At 44.3% G+C, this 21277-nt stretch overlaps 1 protein-coding gene across 1 annotated transcript in view; it reads right to left on the bottom strand.

Moving 5' to 3' along the window:
- EIF3L (eukaryotic translation initiation factor 3 subunit L) overlaps nucleotides 1-19853 on the bottom strand; it is a 35464-nt gene extending 15611 nt beyond the window's left edge. The window contains exons 1-14 of the mRNA XM_053721241.1: nucleotides 19734-19853; nucleotides 11194-11236; nucleotides 10082-10292; nucleotides 9881-9960; nucleotides 8725-8786; nucleotides 8292-8361; nucleotides 7937-8010; nucleotides 7654-7825; nucleotides 7276-7430; nucleotides 7010-7180; nucleotides 1831-1964; nucleotides 1535-1708; nucleotides 1262-1451; nucleotides 730-810 (exon numbers count right to left, since the gene is read on the bottom strand). Of these exons, the coding sequence (XP_053577216.1) occupies nucleotides 730-810; nucleotides 1262-1451; nucleotides 1535-1708; nucleotides 1831-1964; nucleotides 7010-7180; nucleotides 7276-7430; nucleotides 7654-7825; nucleotides 7937-8010; nucleotides 8292-8361; nucleotides 8725-8786; nucleotides 9881-9960; nucleotides 10082-10292; nucleotides 11194-11236; nucleotides 19734-19754 (1638 nt within the window). The 5' untranslated portion in view covers nucleotides 19755-19853. The remainder of the gene's footprint in view (nucleotides 1-729; nucleotides 811-1261; nucleotides 1452-1534; nucleotides 1709-1830; nucleotides 1965-7009; nucleotides 7181-7275; nucleotides 7431-7653; nucleotides 7826-7936; nucleotides 8011-8291; nucleotides 8362-8724; nucleotides 8787-9880; nucleotides 9961-10081; nucleotides 10293-11193; nucleotides 11237-19733) is intronic.
- Between the last annotated feature and the right edge of the window lie 1424 nt (nucleotides 19854-21277).

Raw genomic sequence — 21277 nt, 5'->3', positions numbered from 1 at the left:
TTCTAAATACTGCCTGAGATAAACAGTACACTCCAGTACCATTTAAAAATAACAAACTTTTGATTGAAGAAATAAACTAAGTATAAAACACCAGTCCTCTTACGACCTCCATCTTAGTTGAGAGTTGCAAGAGAATGACTGGATATGGCAGTGAGGGGAGGAGCTATATAGCAGCTCTGCTGTGGGTGATCCTCTTGCAACTTCCTGTTGGGAAGGAGAATATCCCACAAGTAATGGATGATCCGTGGACTGGATACACTTAACAAGAGAAATTGGAGTTTCAGGACACATTCAGTCACTTGTATTATTCAGCCCAGTTAGGCTAATTTCATAGTGTTAGGACCAGTCTATTGTGGGATACCTTGTAAGTGGTGACTGGCTGAGCAGAATATGGCCATATTGTGTGACTAAGATCCCATCTTTATTTAATAATTTAATATTAAGAAGGCAATTTTTTGCTGCATTAAGATACAAGTTTAAAATATGTGAAATAATATGTGGTCTTATGTGTTTGGAGGTGCGCCAATGTTTGTTTCTTAATTATACTTATTTTGGTCATTTTGGCAGCACTCCCACAATATGAGCATTTAAAAATATATGTTTTTATTAGATGTGCTTAATCAAATTTCTTGTTGATTTCACACGTTTGTTTGTGATTAATAATAACTGACACATTGAACTGATTTTTACGGTCATAAGCTTCGTGAAATATTCTAGCCTGTTCCTCACCTCCTCAAACTTGTGAATCTGTCGGATGAAGAAGTCTCCGTAACGTCGGGCAACTTTGGTGTCTGCAATGTGGATCATGTCCTGGGGAGAGAGCGAGGGAGATACAGTATGTTATAGTATTTACTGGTGGTAATGAGCAACAGGATAAACTCTGTGATTGTCATTATGTTGTAGTTCAATTTGGATATGCAAAAATTTTAAGAGAACAAAAAAAATAAAAATATAAAAACAGCTCCCCAAAATACACATGGTTTCTACAAGTAGGTACAAATTTTCTGCGTCCTGAATTATAGATGTGTGGAAGAAGCCGCTCAATCCCTTCGGATATTTCCGTAGCCGGACTGATTCCTGTAAAAGATCCACACATATCCAGATATTTTACAGGAATCAGTCTGGCTGTGAAAATATGAGAAGGGAAGGAGCAGCTCCTTACTTTTTCATTCTGAGTCACACAAAAGGATCTGAATGCACACATCTACTGAATTATATATATAATTTGTATCATGTCTGCCCCCTGGTGGTCATAACTCACCTTGTCTATGTAAAAGTCTACTTCAGAGGCTGACTGAAACTCTCCTTCCAATGCAGAAATTCCGCTGGTCCACACTAGGTTCTTCATCTTGTGTTTGAAGACTAGCAGCTGGATACGGAACTCCTGTTCTGGCAGGTCCAAGAAGCCAGCTAGCTTGGCCACTGGCATGGTGGTATAGAGCTTCAGGAAACTGCATCATAACAGGAAAGAAGATTAGTGTCAGAGGTCCACATTTAGCCATATTTAAAATAAGAATAACTAACAGCGACTAACCTGCGGATTGTGGAGAGCTGTGCCTGCTGTTGCACCTCATCCAGAAATACCTTAAGCTGCTGCAAGTAGGGTTCCTTGTGGAAATTGGGGTGTACATTGTCATAATTGGGGACCACAGGGGACAGAAATTTTGGACAGGCATAATTGAAAAGTTCCTCATAGATCTGAGCATCACTGCACAAGAGAGAACGGTGGAGAATAATTTATCAAGTTTTGCTCAAGCTGAACACTCTGCTATGAGGCCGAGCTACAGCCCCAATATCAGCCCACATTGTGAAAAAAAGTAAAAGCCTCACCCTTTCTGCATCCGTAGCATCTTGTCACCATATTTCTCTCGGAGCTGTGTGTGGATGCTTTCATCTATGCGCATAGGGTACATAGTGAGTGCGATAGCCAGGAGGGCGTGCATCTGCTCATTCTGCTTGTTAATCTGAAAACAGGAAAATAAACCATGTAAATAGCAAAAAAAGAAAAAATGTATGCTTACCTGATAAATTTATTTCTTTTTTGACACAATGAGTCCACGGATCATCTTAATTACTAATGGGATATTCACCTCCTGGTCAGCAGGAGGAGGCAAAGAGCACCACAGCAGAGCTGTTAAATAGCTCCTCCCTTCCCTCCCACTCCAGTCATTCGACCAAAGTTAGGAAGAGAAAGGAAAAGCCAAGGTGCAGAGGTGTCTGAAGTTTACAATAACCCACAACCTGTCTAAAAGAACAGGGCGGGCCGTGGTCTCATTGTGTAAAAAAAGAAATAAATTTATCAGGTAAGCAACTTTTTCTTTTCTTTTTTAAGACATAATGAGTTCACGAATCATCTTAATTACTAATGGGATTCAATACCCAAGCTAGAAAACACAGATGATACGGGAGAGACAAGACAGGGAAACTAAACGTAAGGCACCACTGCTTGAAGAACCTTTCTCCCAAAAGTGGGCTCAGCCTAGGCAAAAGTGTCAAATTTGTAAAACCTTGAAAAAGAGTGAAGAGAAGACCAAGTTGCAGCCTTGCAAATCTGTTCCACAGAAGCGTCACTTTTGAACGCCCATGAAGAAGCAACAGCCCTCATGGAATGAGCCATAACTCTCTCTGGAGGCTGCTGTCCAGCAGTCTCATATGCAAAACGTAAGATACTCTTCAGCCAAAAAGAAAGAAGTAGCCATAGCTTTCTGTCCCTTGTGTTTTCCTGAGAAAACCACAAAGAAGACTGGCGACAGTCCTTACTTGCCTGCAGGTAAAACTTTAAAGCACGGACCACGTCCAAATTGAGCAGAAGTCTCCTTCTGAGAAAAAAGGATTAGGACACAAGAAAAGAACAACAAAAGAAAAGAACAACAATCTCCTGATTAATGTTCCGATCAGAAAAAAACATTAGGAAGAAATCCTAATTTAGTATGTAAAACTAACTTATTTGAATGGAAATAAGATAAGGAGACTCATACTGTAATGCCGAGAGCTCCAACACTCTCTGAGTAGAAGAAATAGCAACAAGAAATAAAACTTTCCAAGATAACTTAATATCTAAAAGGAAAGAATAGGCTCAAACGGAGCCCCCTGAAGAACTATGAGAACTAAATTCAGACTCCATGGATGAGTAACTGGTTTGAACACAGGCCTGATCCTGACCAAGGCCTGACAAAAGGATTGTACATCTGGGACATCTACCAGACGTTTGTGTAACAAAATAGAGAAAGACAGAGTTTTTACCCTTTAGGGAACTTGACGATAAACCTTTCTTGTAGAAAAAAACAAAATTCTAGGAATCCTATCTACTCCATGAGCAGCCCATGGATTCACACCGATAGAGATATTTACGCCATATCTTATGATAAATTTGTCTAGTGACAGGCTTACGAGCCTGAATCATGGTCACAATGACCGAATCAGTAAAACCCTGCTTGGATAATATTAAGTGTTCAATCTCCAAGCAGTCAGTTCTTAGATAAACCAGATTTAGGTGAAGGAGGGACCCTTGAATTAGAAGGTCCTTCCTCAACGGAAGTCTCCAAGGTGATCACATGTCCACCAGATCTGCATACCAAATCCTACGAGGCTAAGTCGGTGCTATGAGGATCACCGAAGCCCTTTCCTGCTTTATTCGAGCAATGACCTGAGGAAGAAAAGCAAACGGAGGAAAAAGCTGGAGAACACTTCCAGATTGAGTTTTCCCCTGGATAAAAGGTCTGCCTGCTCAGGAAATCCGCCTGCCAGTTGTTCCACCCCTGGGATGTGGATCGCCGACAAGGCAGCGAGAATGGGCCTCCGCCCACTGAATTATTTTGGATACCTCTGTCATTGCTAAGGAACTCCTCGTTCCTCCCCAATGATTGGTGTAAGCCCCTGACGTCATTTTGATCGACTGAAACCTGATAAACTGGACCAAGGATAACTGAGGCCAGGCCAGACGAACATTTCAGATCGCTCTCAGCTCCAGAATGTTTATAGGAATAACAGACTCTGGCTGAGCCCAAACCTCCTGAGCCCTTAGGGAGCCCCAGACTGCGCCCCACCTTAGAAGGCTGGCGTCTGTGGCCTAATCACCCGAGATGGTCTGTGAAAGCAGGTTCCCTGGGAGAGATAATCCAGAGACAACCACCATTGAAGAGAATCCTTCGTCTCCTGCTCCAGTAGTATTTGAGAAGACAAATCTGTATAATCTCTGATCCATTGCCGGAGCATGCTTAACTGCAGAGGTCTGAGATGGGACCGAGCAAACAGGATGAGGACCATTGCTGCCACTATCAGCCCGATTACCTCCATGCACTGAGCCACTGAATGACAAGACAAGTTTTGATAATCTCCGATTTCCTGACATCCTGTCAGAAAAATCATCATTGATATGTAATCTATTATGTTTCCCAGAAAGTTACTCTTGTGCATAGGACTAAGGAACTTTTTTCCAAATTTAACTTCCACCCGTGAAATTGCGGGAAGGATAACGCCATGCCCATGTGATATCTTGCTTGCTGTAAGGATGGCGCCTGGACTAGGATGTCCTCTAGATAGGACGCCACTGCAAAACCCTGAAACAACGCCAACAGCGATCCCAGAGTCTTTGTGAAAACTCTGATAACTTGAAGGCAAGAATTTGAAATAAAGGAATTAGCCAATTTGAAAGCTTTTATCCTATCCTGGATTTTATCCAGGAGAGTTTCTGACTTAGTAACATCAGACAACGCATCAAACCAATATGCCGTTGCGCTAGGGACGGTAGCAAAGTACCCAGCTGGCTGCCATTGTAAGTCCTGGTGTACATCCCTTTCCCTACTATCCTCTAAGGGTATAATAGTTCTCTTAGCTAAGCTGGAAACTACTCCTTCCACCCTAGGGAATGTTTGCCCAGCCTCCTTAGCCGAGTCGGCTATGGGAAACATTTTTAAATATAGGGAATGCGGTCTCTTCCATTCCTTATAAATCACTGGACGCACTAGGATAGATTACACCGGTAGTGTCGTCGCCCAGGCTAGCTAAAACCTCCTAAAGTAACAAATGGAGGTGTACAAGCTAAAAAAAACTGAAGGAAAAACAACTTCAGGATCAAATAAAGATATTATTCATCCAAGTCTGAGAATTCTCTCTCAGATAATCCCGAAGTATCTTCCTCTTTCAGGTAACAAGGGAAGAACCATTCGGAATAGCAACTACAAATCAAACACCTTAAATGATTGAAAATAATTCCTCTAGTGTTTTTACCACGTGGGAAAAATATATAATGCATGAAATGCAAAGTAACTCCGGGTGGAGCGTAAAAGGAAGCGCAGGGCACTGCATGTGGGCCATAAAAGTTTGTGGGACACTATAGGAGAAATATGTGGCATAGATTGACCATTGTCAACAGACTCCTAAACAGCAAATGCCTTAGAAGGAGTAGGTTCAGAAAAGGGTGAATTTTTTTTTTTTTTTAATAAAAATTGACACAAACATGACGGTCTCTTTAAATTTAAAAAAGTAAAATTTTATGTGTGTTCTTATTCCATCCTAAGTCACAAAGAATGAATTAAATAAACAGCTGAAATTCTTTTAATATAAATTAGATAAAAAAAACACGTTACTGTCACAGTAAATTTTAAAACTGTAACTTTTTATTTTTCTGTGCAGAAATGTGTTAAATTAGCACGCAAATATCGTAGCACCTACTAACACCTCAGAGAAATATACCATCCATCAGTACCCAATGAGTATCCATCAGTACCCAATATTTAAATGCAATAAAACTTTATGACTTAGAACATAAAAAAAAAAAGTTACTGTCTTTTTTAATAAACAGATCTGGAACGCACTGTAGCGCTATCCGGGCCCACATAAGAGAGAGCACCGAGTACTGTGTTCGAAAGAAATAACCCCACTACCTTCCAATTAACGGAAGATAAGTGAGTGCAGCCTAAGTCGGCCCCAAACATAGCTCCGCCCTTCGTGGGCGTGATAACGCTCATCTCAGAGTTTCCCCAGAGATTGGAAATTGCTCCGCTCAAAAACGGTGCCAAACTCAACCCCGCCCTTCGTGGGCGTAACAATACGCGCTCTCCCGGTCGCCATTATTATCTTAGAGATAGGCTACAGGGAGATAACGAACCCTTCTTTGTGAACCTGGGGGCAAATTGTAATACCGAATTAAGGTATAAAACACATCCCCTTCCTATACAATACATATAAAATTATACAGGGGATTGAACCAGTGACCATATAATATTACAACCGTATATTAAGTGGATTAGCCCCCTCTGCTATTGGGCATATCTCCCTATGTAACCAGCTCGGTTCAAGTGCCCCCAGAAAAGCCACTCTCCTCAGCCCCAGTGCCTGCTACTAACATGCTGTCACAGAATCCTCCATATTATATATATATATATATATATATATATATATATAAGTTATATGTCCCAGTAAAGTGCTATACTTCCTGTTCTGAATTCTTTTTGCTTCAGACCCAGAATAAAAAAAGTCAGCACTTACCTTTGAAATCTGCCCGACAGCAGGGCAGCTCAGCAGGTTTAAGAGGTCCTCTCCCTCTCATAGCCCTGTGGATAAAGATAAAGCCTGAGTCATCATACTTAGGCTATCAGGATAAGGGCAGCATCAGTGTATAGGGGGCGCAGTGAGAATTGTGTCCCACAAGTTCCCATTGCTTTAAAGCCACCATTGCTCTACTGAAGAGACTGATTTAGACTATGGCTACACCCTAGAACAAATCAGCACACTCTGGCACTACTTTAAAAATAATAAACTCTTGATTGAAGAATCTTTTCTAACACCTCACTTTACCTCTTCCTATCACTAACATAGGCAAAGAGAATGACTGGGGTGGGAAGGAAGGGAGGAGTTATTTAACAGCTCTGCTGTGGTGCTCTTTGCCTTCTCCTGCTGACCAGGAGGTGAATATCCCATTAGTAATCAAGATGATCCGTGGACTCATCGTGTCTTAAAAAAGAAATAAAGCAGAAGAGGAAAATGGAGTCAGACACAAGGCACTCACCATCTCATACTTATAAGTTGTCCTCTGGAACATGCTTTTGGTTCTCTGGATGTACAACAAGATGTTGGCAAACACACGTATGGCATCTTGATAGCGTCGCATCATTAGGTAGGCAAAGCCCACATAGTAATAAGTGGTAACCTGGCACTCTGGAACTCTTGAGTACATGCTCTGTGGTCAAAGAGAGGGTTATATTTAGTGACGTATTTAATGGCCAGTGTCAAATCCAGCTATAAGAAGAGAATTTAAAAAGAGAGGGCTTGTACCTTTTTGTTCAGCTCTATGTTCTCCAGCACCTTGATAGCCTGGTAATAATCCCCCAAAAGTGAATGTAGACGCAGGAGTCCAACAAGACTAAAGTATCCCAACATCTTGTAGAGGGAATGACGTCCGTACTCACCAGCCACACTCTCTGGGTCACCTGAGAAAGCAAACAGTTATATTCCCAACTCTCTGATCAAATAGACCCTCCATAGGATAATACACTAAGATTACAGGAGACACAGGCTGGCTTTCTACACTTTATACCCAACTGGGCTATAAAACAACCAACCTACCCCATCTTAGCTTTGGGCCCAAAAACACATAATTTAAATGGATTCCAAAAAAAATCTTAATATGTGGCTGAAGCCATCTCCACTAACCTCCACTGGTGTAAACTTCAAGTTGGCGGTTGATATTGGATTTGTCCACAAGAGAGTGTAAGACGTTTAGAACACTGTGTACATTCCAGATCTTTGGGTTGGACCTCAAGAACTCAATCTCCTCCTCAGACTTCTTTGCAGTCTTACACCTGTACTGACTGAATGACTGGAACTGTAGAAAGAAAGTCACAAACTAAATCTGAGAAAAAGAATTGTGAAATGGAGAAGAGAGAGTCACATAAATATTTCAAGTTTAGCGATCACAGGAGGGTGCAGATATTACCTGATAGATAAACTCATCAATAATGTCCCACAGCCACTGGTTGGGAAGCTCAAGAGGGGCCGGTCCATCTGCATCTGAGAGAATACAGAAGCCATTAAATACATCTCAAGAGAGAACACTCAGGATAACAGTGGGGCTCAGGGCACTTCTATATTACAGACAAGACAGGTAATTGCAAAGGGACATAAGCACCCTGTATTACAATCCTTTTAGGCATATTATGGTCTAGTTGTGTTTAATGCATATACATTCTGAGCCTACCTAAGTATCCTTATACACAAAGGAGACCAAGAGAACAAAGCAAATTAGTTAATAGAAGTAATTTGAAAACCTACAACCCAACCTACACACTTACTGAGGATGTAATTGAAGAGGTTGCAATAGTTGTAATATGATTCAAAACGTTGTTCTAATGTTGGTCCACCCTATAAAAAGAGAACATGATTATATAGATAAAGCAAGTCATATCACAGACTTTATATGGATAAACATTCTAAGTATAAATATATACATTATGGTGCGGCCCAAAATATATATTTTTTTTATTTAATAAAAAAAAGGAATGAATGAGCCAAAACTAGTTCAGTATTGTTTGGCTCAGATATATGAACTATGGAAAAATGACAGAAAACAAAAAAAGAATCAGTGTATATACACACATATTTTACAGTATCACAGAAAACATATACAGACATTAACAGACAAGAGAAGTAAACGTGAGCAGAGTTAAACAAAACCTACAATACGCAGACTGATAATAATAATCAGCAGATTAGCCAGATACTTACAGTGACTTTAGCGTATATGTGTCTGTAATACAGCTCTTTGTACAGAATCAGGAATACAGCATCTGCCAAGGAAAAAACAAACAGATGACTGCATGCAAAGGCCAGAAATAATTTAATAAAAAAACACAACCTGTCTTATAATCAACTAGAAGGGATGATTTTAGCTGTTTAAATGGATCTAAAACTCCAAATTTTTCTTTGATGATTTAAATAGTAATGCATCACTGCAAGCCGGCTGAACATATCAATAAGCCTATAATAAGGAGGAATATATGTGCAGCCACCAATACCTGGCTAGTTCCCACCTCCTGATCCTACCTACGTATTATTTTCAACAAAGTATATCAAAAGAACAAGGGAATTAGATAATAGAAGTAAATTGAAAAGTTGTTCCAAATGATATGCTCTATCTGAATCATGAAAAAAATGTTTGGATTTCATGTCCCTTTAAGGGACACTGGGTTTTAAAAACAAAAAAACAAAAAAAAAAAAACAAAAACAAAAAAACAAAACAAAACAAACACACCCTCGACCAACCAATGAATCAGGAAATATTTTTAAATAATTTTATTATGGTAATAATGATCCTTACTACCCACCCACAAGGCTAAAGTTAGAACGCCAGCTACAAAATACAAACAAAGCAGTGGGTTCCAGCCTCTGTTGGATTTAAGCAAACCTTTATTGTTACTACATTAGGGTCAATAAAGACTATTCCAGGCCAGCTATTGACCCTAATATAGTAATAAAGGTTTGCTTCAATCAAACAGAAGCTGGAATCCACTGCTTTGTTTGTATATTGGAGCTGGCAACTGCTTAACTAGCGGGTACTGTCCTACCTTTATAAGATATTAATGGCAGAACACCTCTTGAGGTTTTATTAATTTCATTTTACAAAATAAAGGTTTTACTTTACATGACAATTTAGCCTAAACCTCTTGAGGTTTTATTAATTTCATTTTACAAAATAAAGGTTTTACTTTACATGACAATTTAGCCTAATTAGCCCTATCTGCATGGAGATTGCTAAAAAACTAATCTGAGGACCAGTTTCATCCTGAATATGATTATCACAAATCTTTAGCAGTGGTCTCTTCAGCCACATGTAGTCAGACCAGCATGCAAACTGTATGATCTTTTGTGATATTTAACTCACCATTCCCAACCTGTGGGGCTATGGCTTCTGCTTCCGGCCACGGAGAGGTCTTGAAAAAACGCTCTGTCAGTTTAGCCCAACTGCAGGGGAAGAAGAGGACTGGATTAGAGCAAATAAACCAAGCAGCACACAAGCAATGGGGTTTCACACATAGCTATTACACAAAGGAAAAAAAAAAAAAAATGTTGACACACCACTCACCTATTTTCATAGATGTCCTGAATCTCATAGATCTTCTGATCAATAACATCACTAGACACGCGGTTTGCTTGGAGCTCATACACCTTCTGATCAATCAGGTCCGAAACAGTTTTGTGAAAGTACTGAATGAAGTTCTTGATTACCTCTGGGATGACCTGGTAGGTCTGCTGCTCGTACTGGCGTTCATAAGCCAGATCTTGCTTAGGGTCCCCTGAAACGGAGAAGGCAAAAAATAGTTAATCTTGGTAAAATAGTTCTTTATTATGTTTTCCAGTCTCAATGATCTGTCTCTCTCTTTAATTGATCATCCCTCATATTCTCAAGTTTATCAACTGTGCCCCAATACTACCCGACACTACCAAACACACAGAAACTGCATAATGCTGTGTTTTATATTACCCAAAGGTAATAATTTAGTTACGCCATCTTCCTTTTATTTGCAGAACACAGTCCCTGGTCCTTGCCGAGTCTCTAGTCTCTGTATTTTATACCACACTGTCCTAACAGTGCAATTTATTATCACTTATTTCTCTTGCAAAGTAATTTTTCTCCTATTGTATACTTTTTAGGATCTTTTTTACTTCACTAAAAACAAACCTGACAAAAACTAAAAAAAAAAAAAAAAAAAAACACAGAACAAAAGTGATGACTCAACAACTCAGGGTTTCTAAGCACTGGATTATTTTATAGCTAAAATAATGGATCAAACAAATGCTAACTGTATCAAAGTGTGTGTGTGTGTGTGTGTGTGTGTGTGTGGGGGGGGGTGTGTGTGTGTGTGTGGGTGGGTGGGGCTACCAATGTGGTTTAACTAATTTTACAACATATATTAGAAGCCACATATAAAAAAAAAAAAAAAAAAAGCAATTCTGGCAAAATCCTCCATGGTGCCAAAAAATAATAATACAACTATTGACATTAGCCTCATCAATTAAACTACAAAAGTGGTCAGTTGGATAACAGATAATGTGTGAAGAGACTAAATCCAAACATCAGTGTAACATTCTGCAACAACATTCTCAGGGGTACCAGTAAAATAATAAAAAAAAAAAATCACTGCTAAATAAGAGAATACATTGCTTGTGTTTAATATAGTTATGTACTGTACTTACCTGTGTGTGAATCAAATTCTGGCTGGTACGTATACGGATCTGCCTATAGGGAACAAAATTAGCAAGCGGGATTAATATCTGCGTCCATATCAGTAGTCTACACCATGTACACAAAACCTTCATGTGTTGACAATATTTGCTACTGTGAATGAATTTTTGAGTTTCTAGGGATCTCATTTTGGGAGCTTTATCTTTTAATGTTGGCACTGTATATAATCCAATTTCATAATATGTGCTACTGTGCAGAAACTGCTCATTTAAAAGGGAGATGAAATCCATTTTTTTTCTTTCACGATTCAGAAAGAACATAGAGTTTTAAACAACAGTTTAGTTCTATTATCAAATTTGCTTCATTCTCTCAATATCTTTGTTGGAGGTGCAGTAATGACTACTGACAAGAGGCATACATGTGCAGCCACCAACCAGCAGCTAGCTCCCAGTACTACATTGCTGGTCCTGAGCCTACCTAGGAAGGCTTATCAACAAAAGTAAATTTAAAGAGACATTATACACTCATTTTTTTCTTTGCATAAATGTTTTGTAGATGATTTATATAGCCCATAAAGTTTTTTTTTATTTTTTTTTAAATGTATAGTTTTGCTTATTTTTAAATAACATTGCTCTGATTTTCAGACTCCTAACCAAGCCCCAAAGTTTTATGTGAATACTGTCAGCTACCTTCTCCAGCTTGCTCCTGTTTGTGTAAAGACAGTGGAGGGCAGCATAGCCCAGAACGACCATAATAATTAAGGCCCTTAGGAGTGTGCTGCTGTGAAGGTTGCAACAATGTTGCATTAGTGAGGGTGGGGTTTAGCTTACCTTTAAGTAGTCAGCTCCCAAGGCCCAAACCCTCTTTTCCAGCTCGTCTTCACAGCGTCAGGATCATCTGTCAGGAGTCCTGTGGAAGAAGATGTCGGAATTAGATGAGCTGGTGATCGATGAGTTTGACTCTGGAGAAGATGTGGTGCAGCCTTCCCCCCCCTCGCCCGGTGAGTCGTACCCCGGGGCCTAGCCTGTATCCCGAAGTTAGGGTGGTCTCTCCCTCCCCTCCTTTAATCCCCCTTTCAGTAGAGGTGGGTCCCCAAATAGCAGAGGAGGTTGTGGTAGGGGAACAGGGCCCTGTTCTGGGCGGGGGGGAGGCCGTATCCGCTCCGGTCGTTCTTACCGGGGAGGCGGTCTCCACGGCGGTAGCGCTGCTCCAATCTTTGGCAGCGGTGCTTTCCGGCGGGGGGCCGGCATCCCAGGGAGGCCCCCCGGCTTCAGTTTGCGCGCCGGCGTCCACGCGGTCCTCCATGGCCCCTTCAGAGCCCGTCTCTTCCGGTTTGGCCGCTTCCGGTGACGGCACTTCCGGTGACGTCACGTCCGGAAGCGCCATTCCGGACACAAGAGGCAAGCGGGCAGCATCGTCTTCTCCGCCGGGGTACGCAGGTAAGAGAGGGGTACCCCGGGGGGGGGCGATGCCCGCGGGGGGTGCGCAGCGAGGCTCAAATACTCAGCGCCCGCGAAGGGACACTGATTTGGCGGCCATTGAAAGGGGTAGAAGGTTGCATGAGGGATCTCATGAGCAGGCCGCAAGCCTGACCGGGGGTATGTTAGCACTTGACGGTGCTCCGATCGGGGCAACTAGTGTGTCTGAGGGACAAGTGGTTTCTGAGGGGCAAGGAACGAGGGCACGTTCGCCCGGTAGGGCCCAGATTAGGGAAACAGGCATTAATGAGCAGGCCGCAGGCCTGACGGGGAATATGCCTACTGCGCAACAAGTCGCAGGGCCTCAGGCCGCAATCACGGAGCCTGGGGGCAAGCGTAGGCCCGCGACTACATCGCGGCCTAGCAGACGACGTAGTACTGCGTCACGCAGCAAACGTAACGCCCGACAGGGTGCGCGGGCGGCGCCCGCGGGTGTGGCCCTCAGCGGGGCTCCGCCAGGTGTTGTCACTAGGGCTTCAGCAAAGAAAGGCCCAGTTATTACGCCCAGTCTATGTCAGGGCACGCAGGCTGCGACTGAACAGAATAGACAAGTACAGTTTGGTAATGCAGTGATGAATGTGCGTATGGCTGATATGGTTGATGATGGTATTGAAGAGTGTGGCAGTGATCACAGGAGCCCTAGTCCCCTAGGGTCCCGGGGTAATGTGGTTGGTGGGCCTTCGTCCCCTTCCCTGGGTACTCCTCTTTCACATTTTTCTCCACAGATCATTATGGAACCCAGAACTGCATTGCAGCCACTCCAGTCCACCCCCAGTGCCGTGGAAAGGGAGCCACAGTCTCAGGAACAGCCATCCACCTCTTCTGGTCCTGTCCCGGTGCAACGCCTCTTGGGAGCTGGTAAGCGCGCTATTACTTTTGAACGTAGTGTTTTAAGTTCATCCTCGGATGATTCAGGTTCAGAGAGTGATAGATCCCTGGGGTTGGAAGCGAAAGGGCAAAAAAGAATGTATAGGATGGTGAAATGGTTAGTGGAAGAAAGGAAGGCTATGGGTCTTCCCCTCCCCCCTGGTTCATCCCGCATGGAGCCCACTGTTCCTATGTTGACACCTCCTGCGTCAACAGACTTAGTTAGCCCACTTATGGGGAACAGGCGCAGGGCAGCTATACATGGGGACACTGACACATGGCCTGCGTTTAGCCTTCATGAGCATCTCAAATCTAAGATGGTGCGGCGCATTCAGGGTGGGAGGTACGTGCACATGTTTGAGCTTTCTGCGGAAGCTTATCGCCAGAAAGAAATGGCGGATGATGGCACAGGCCCGAAAAAATTTAAACGTCCTGATTCCTATGAGGAATGGCGCAAGTGCTTTAGGGTTTATGCGTCCTGTTATATCTCTAAATTTCCCGATCAAGCCTTAAACATCCTGAAATATCAGGATTCCATTGAAACAGTGTACGAGAAGTACAGGGATGGAGCTTGGCGGGATTACGACGCTGCTTTCCGTAGGAAGATGGTTGGGAACCCTCTTCTTACTTTCGGTGACGTTGATTCGCGTCTGTGGGCGCAATTGGGTCCTGAAAAACAGGCGGCGCCTGCTGCAGTAGTCGGAGCATCGGGGGGCGTTAAGGCCTCGCAGCGCTCTCGACGGCGGGCCACAGGGGTGTGCTGGCGCTTCCAGGACAAATCATGTACCAGGGGAGCGGCATGCGCATTTCGGCACGCGTGCAGAACCTGTGGTGGCGGCCACTCGGGGTCCGAGTGTACCAGAACCCAGGACGCGGGTCGTCCCCAGGAGAGACCAGCAGCCGGGTCCAAACCTTTCACTGTTGGAAAGGGCGGCCACACCTCTGAAGGTGGCCGTAATTGAGAAGTGGCTGCTGCTATACCCATTCAAGGAGGCCGCCTTGCTGCTTAGTGGCGGTCTGCGGTTGGGATTTGTTATCCCAGTCGGATCGCACGTGGAGGGTTCCTTGTCACACAGGAACCTGAAATCCGCGTATCAGTTTCCCGGGGTTTTGCGGGATAAACTGAATAAAGAGATTGGGTTGGGTCGTATGGCAGGCCCATTTGAGGATATTCCCCTTCCAGGGCTGGTGGTATCACCCTTGGGGGTGGTTCCAAAAAAGGAGCCGGGTAAATTTCGGCTCATCCAACATCTGTCCTTCCCGAAGGGTCGTTCGGTGAATGACGCCATCCCCCCTGAACTGAGCTCAGTTTCTTACCAATCATTTGATGAGGCATTGGGGCTAGTTCGCAGGGCAGGGGCCGGGGCTCTGATGGCTAAACTGGATATAGAGTCCGCCTTCCGGCTCCTGCCCATTCACCCCTCCTCTTTTAGGCTTATGGGGTGCTATTTTGAGGGGCAGTACTACGTGGACAAATGCTTACCCATGGGGTGCTCAATTTCGTGTGCCTACTTCGAGGCTTTCAGCTGCTTCTTGCACTGGGCCATTGCGGAGGTGGCCGGATTCGACGGCCTGGCACACTATTTGGATGATTTTCTGCTGGTTGGGCGGACAGGATCATCTGAGTGTGCTTTCCTGATGAAAGTCACTAGGTTTCTAATGGATAGAATGGGAGTTCCTCTGGCGGAGGACAAGTCCCAGGGTCCTTGCACGTGCCTTACTTTTTTGGGCATTGAGGTTGATTCGGTGGCAGAGCAGTGCCGTCTGCCACATGAAAAAGTTCAGCGCATGTTGGAGTCGGTACGCGCTATGAGAGCAGAGCTGTATAGCTCCGTGAAGGATCTTCAAATCCTATTGGGTTTGCTGAATTTTGCCGGCAGGATCATTCCCATGGGAAGAATATTCCTTTGCAGGCTCGAGAGGCAGCTGTGCGGCACAAGATCGCAGACACGGAGGTTCCGGGTGTCTGCGGAGATGGTGGAAGATCTTAAGGTCTGGGAAGATTTTCTTCTCCACTTTAACGGGATCTGTCTGTGGCGGGAGGTTGTTCCTTCTAACGCAGCGATCCAGTTGTTCACTGATGCGGCTGGGTCCCACGGGTACGGGGCTTTCTTGGCCGGGCAATGGAGCGCTGGCCCATGGCCCGCCGCGTGGATAGAGAGAGGCTTGGTCAGGAACCTATGCCTTCTCGAACTGTTTCCCATACTGGTTGCTCTTGACATTTGGGGCAATCAGCTTCGCGACCGTGAGGTGGTTTTCTGGACAGATAACATGAGCGTTGTTTATGCTGTTAACAGATTATCATCTAGTTCCCCTCCGGTTGTGCGGTATTTGAGACTGTTGGTGCTGAGGTGTCTGCACCTGAATATTGTGTTCCGTGCTAAGCATGTCCCGGGCGTCCAAAATAGAATTGCTGATGCGCTCTCCCGTTTTCAATGGGAAGCATTTTATGCTCTGGTGCCCGATGCGGACACTAACGGATTGTCCTGTCCCACTTACTTATGGCAGGTGGCGCTGGATGGGGCCCCTTGATTGCGATGGTGCGGGCTTCCCTCGCTCCGTCTACCTGGGCTACGTATGTGAAATACTGGACGGAGTGGATCGCCTTTTGTGACTTCAGGTGTCGTCCCTCCTGTGACGGGGACCAGTGGGGCTTGCTTGAATGGATTACCGAACTTAAAGGTAATGGTGTTTTGAAGACTGCGATGGGTTCACGCCTGGCGGCAGTGTCCTTTTTCTGCAAGTTGTATGGGCTTGTTGACGCCTCGAAGACCTTCCTGGTTAGGCAGGTACTTCGGGGCTGGGGGCGTATGGCCCCCAGGGTCAGGGATTTCAGGGAACCAGTTACCATGGAGCGTCTGGTAACGTTGTGCCGAGTTTTGCCGGCGGTCTGTTCATCCGCCTATGAAACTGCCCTATTCTCAGCCGCCTTTGGGCTGGCTTTTCACGGGGCTCTTAGGGTAGGGGAAATTGTCCCGCCCTCTAAGAACAAGACGGGCGGCCTTTTGCTGCCTCATGTTAGAGACGACGGGTCGTCTATCTTGGTCTTTCTTCCCAGATCCAAAACTGACCAGGAAGGGAGAGGTGCCTGGTTGGCTTTGCCATCCCATGTTGAATCTGTTTGCTGCCCGGTCAGACTGGTCAAAGCCTATATGGACGTGCGTCCTGAGGGTTTCTCGCAATTTCTAGTTCACGAGGACGGTTCCCCGTTGACTAGATTCCAGTTTAGGAAGGTGTTGGCCTGGGCAGCATCAAAGGCAGGTCTTGATCCCAGGGTGATTGCTCCCCATTCCTTTAGGGTGGGCGCGGCCACCACTGCCGCTAGTTTAGGATGGTCGGCTGACCATATTAGAGCTCTGGGGAGATGGAGGTCGCAAAGGTATCTTTTATACGTTAGGCCTTTGACTGTTTAGAAATGATTATGTTTTGCAGATGCATGGGATAACCTCTGTTTCTTTTCTTAGGACCAAGGAGCGGTCCACTGAGAGTATGGATTACGGGGCATTCGTACATCCACTGGGCGGAGCTTCGAGCGATTGCGAGACCTGATGGGCGTCAGCTGGGGTTCCCCTCTTCCCGAGTCACTGTTAGGTGGTTAGGGCGCAGGGGGCTTACGTGGCAGGCTCTGCCTGAGTTGCTGCAGGGGGCTTTGCGCAGGTGGGAGAAACCCCATGTACTTATCATTCACGCAGGTGGAAATGATATGGGGCTCCTACCGTGCAAACAGCTCAGTGCGGTTATTCAGTCGGATCTGCGCACGATTCAGGCATGGATTCCCCAAGTCAGGATAGGGTGGTCTAACATCATCCCCAGAATAGAATGGCGCCATATGCAGTCTCATCGCGCGGCTTTCCAGGTCCGCAAGAAAATTAACAGAGAAGTGAGGATTTTCTTAGGGCAGTCAGGTGGGTTTGTTGTGGAACATGGGAACATATCAACGGCTGAGAGGTGCCTCTACAGAAGGGACGGGGTGCACCTCTCTGAGAGGGGCATTGACCTGTTCCTCTGTAATTTGAGGCGTGCTATACTTAATCATCTATAGGTGTGGCGGCAAGAGGTGAGCCTGTTGGGCTATCTCTTGTGGCGGTTGGTCCGCGCCCCGGTTTGCCATCAGAGGTAGAGTGACGGCTGCCCAGGGGAGGGTGATCTCTGCAGGCGCGCGCCTGGGGTCCCTCCCATTCTAAGATGCCGAGAACTCCCTAAGCTTCTGCGGCAGCTGAGCTCCGCTTGTGTGGGCATTCACGGGCGCGGTCCATTCTCCTAGCAGGGGGTCCCTACTCCTAGCTAGATTGCCGCCACATGTTTTAGCTGGCCCCGTTGAGTCCAGCCGGTTCTCACGTTCTACAATAAATGCGACCTTCGGGTCTTTTCCCATATATCTGTGTCTGCGTGGTTATTCAAGTATTACAGTTTTATACAAAGTTATTTAAGAGTTATAGTTGTACATAGTTAAGTTGTTGAGTCAGTTCTATGGCTCCAGTTATTATTTGTATATAGTTATGTGTTGAGCCAGTTTTATGGCTCCAGTTATTAAAGTTTTCCAGCAAGCCAGGAGGATAGGGCATTTAATTAATTAAGACAGTGGAGGGCAGCATAGCCCAGAACGACCATAATAATTAAGGCACTTAGGAGTGTGCTGCTGTGAAGGTTGCAACAATGTTGCATTAGTGAGGGTGGGGTTTAGCTTACCTTTAAGTAGTCAGCTCCCAAGGCCCAAACCCTCTTTTCCAGCTCGTCTTCACAGCGTCCCTCCCTCCCTCCCTGCACTTGTTCATACGGCAATCTTTAGGCTGCTACATCACCAGGGTGTTTCAGCTAGGTGTCCGAGGCCGGATGAGAGCTACGCGGCTTGTTTCCTTAAGTCCGAGGACGGTAGTTTTTGACTCCCCAGGTAGTGGCATGGAGACGCGTCTAGTCACACCTGGTCCTACTGGTTCGGAGATCGTTACTTTACACCCTGGTTAGGCGGTTGGTCCGCGCCCCGGTTTGCCATCAGAGGTAGAGTGACGGCTGCCCAGGGGAGGGTGATCTCTGCAGGCGCGCGCCTGGGGTCCCTCCCATTCTAAGATGCCGAGAACTCCCTAAGCTTCTGCGGCAGCTGAGCTCCGCTTGTGTGGGCATTCACGGGCGCGGTCCATTCTCCTAGCAGGGGGTCCCTACTCCTAGCTAGATTGCCGCCACATGTTTTAGCTGGCCCCGTTGAGTCCAGCCGGTTCTCACGTTCTACAATAAATGCGACCTTCGGGTCTTTTCCCATATATCTGTGTCTGCGTGGTTATTCAAGTATTACAGTTTTATACAAAGTTATTTAAGAGTTATAGTTGTACATAGTTAAGTTGTTGAGTCAGTTCTATGGCTCCAGTTATTATTTGTATATAGTTATGTGTTGAGCCAGTTTTATGGCTCCAGTTATTAAAGTTTTCCAGCAAGCCAGGAGGATAGGGCATTTAATTAATTAAGGGTCTTTTCATATACAAAAGAAGGGGGAGGGGTGTCTTATTTGCCACTTGCAGTGGGCTTTCCAGCTACCTTTTCAACAGAGCTAAACTATTAGCTTCTAAGTAAGTTTTTGAACAGTTTTATACTGGATTTTTATATCAGTATCTGTTCATATTATTCGTATTACATGCAGTTATATGAAAATGAGTGTATACTGTCCCTTTAATAATAGGAGTCAATTGGAAGGTCTCTTAAAACTGCTACTCTATCTGTCCCATCTGTTTATTTGTTCAATTTAAAGTTTAATACTTCCATTTCCATTGTATGACTTATTCATGCAAAATTTACCAATATCCCCCCTGAACTATAATTACTATACAACACTGAATCAATTCGATAAAAACAGAATTTGAGTGACAGAGAACATCGAAATTCTGAATACTGGAGTATATCAGCCTGACATAATTTTACCTGAGCTGCTGAGAGGGCTGCATCACATTTCATAATAAAAGAGAACAGCAGCCATTGGGTTAAAGCTAGCATGGTACAAATATAATACATACACATCAGCTGTCATGCACTACAGCCCTCTGTAGCAACCAATGGGTCTCCACAAAATAGCCCCGCTTCCCTATGAAGCCAAAGTAGTTTAACACTACATCCATCTGCTACTACACAGACCACAGCCCAATCCGGCAGCCAAAAGGTTAAGGAACCCTGTCACTCCGTATATATATGTTCAGACATCACCAGAAAATGACACTCACATCGAATTCCTCGTAAGACATTATATTCCAGCAGCCACACACCGGTAGCAAAAGAACCCGCACACTTAGCGCACACAGGCAGGGGAAAAGAACCACATCCGGCGGCTATCTATAGCATCACTTCCAGCTCAAAAGGTCATCCAATCACAAGTGCTGTAACAAAACACACCGATGTAAAAATGAAGATGATTGGCTAGTTGTCGTAACTAGCGCCGCCATCTTGGTACTCTTACTTGCAGACACTTGGCGTTTTATCCTACATAAACCTCTTCCTTAGACTGTGCGCCGATGTTCCACCGCCATCTTGATACTCTCACTTGCAGAGACCAGGAGTTTGTTACTACCAGTTAGGCCCTATTTCATCAACCTCTGCCTAAAACTGTACTCCCAGCTGCTCCAACTGTCTCATAAGGAGATAGGAAAATCATTTTGTATGTGGAAAATGGATTTTACATGTTTTTAAATTTATTTAACTATTTCATATTTGAGTGTTTAGGGTTTCATACTTATCACAATGTAATGCCTTCCAATCTAATAATACTCTTGTTGTGTGTGCATGACACTAAACAATGTAAATGTTTTTGCTAAATATATAAAATATAACATTCATTGTACACAATCGACCCATTACCTTGCTGCCTGGCAACTCTCAGAATGAACTGACCCATCTGAGAAAAATCTATTAGTTTTAGTTTCTGAGTTAAAGGGGCATTAACCATTTTATTCCCTTCATAATTCAGGTGTAGAGCTTGCAACTAATTTGGAAAGCTGCTGCTCTATCTGAATTACTTTACTGTCCCTTTATGCAAATTTATAGTAGAGTGATCAAGTATAGGTTATAGGAGTATTGATAGCTGCCACACACAGTTACCATAGCTTCAGCCCCCCCCCCCAAAAAAAACCTGACAAAAATTGCAAAAAATATTGCATTTTGCATTATTCATTCCAATCTAATCTGTAAACAGCAATGCACTCACAGATACCAGTTCACCACATTAGATTATTATGTTATTCTGTTATATCTAATGTAAAGTGCATGAGACTCGGGTACCATGAAATGCAATCACATATATACATAAAGCCAAAACAGTCAGGCCCCTATATGAAGCTACCATTTCATAGCAGATGTTTTACAATGCAGGATAATTTCTTTCAACACTTATACCGTGGGACAGGAGGACAAAAACTGCATACAGGAAGCATGCCCACCCACCATACCCATGACCCGTAGCCTTCGATCACAAAATGCCAGTGGGCGACTGCACACAAGTGCCCTTACTTCGCCATCCATGAAAGACTCTTTCAGATTGCAGCTTAAACACATGAACCTCTGTCAGTTATGTTTCCACAATTAATATGAAGAAATGTCAGCACTCACCGTCACCTCTTTACTGCATATGCAAAGTAGGAAGAGTGGCACTGCATAAACCCAAATAATTGTCCATAAATCATAAGAATTCACAGCACCATGCAAATTCACAAAATTTAAGGTTAATTAAAACCCGAAATGTCACCTGTTTTGACCAGGACTCTATTGTTCCAAT

The sequence above is a fragment of the Bombina bombina genome, chromosome 7, assembly GCF_027579735.1.
Source record: "Bombina bombina isolate aBomBom1 chromosome 7, aBomBom1.pri, whole genome shotgun sequence".
Classification (NCBI taxonomy): Eukaryota; Metazoa; Chordata; class Amphibia; order Anura; family Bombinatoridae; genus Bombina; species Bombina bombina.
Note: the sequence above shows the minus strand (reverse complement) of the source record. Positions and strands in the feature narration are given on the sequence as shown.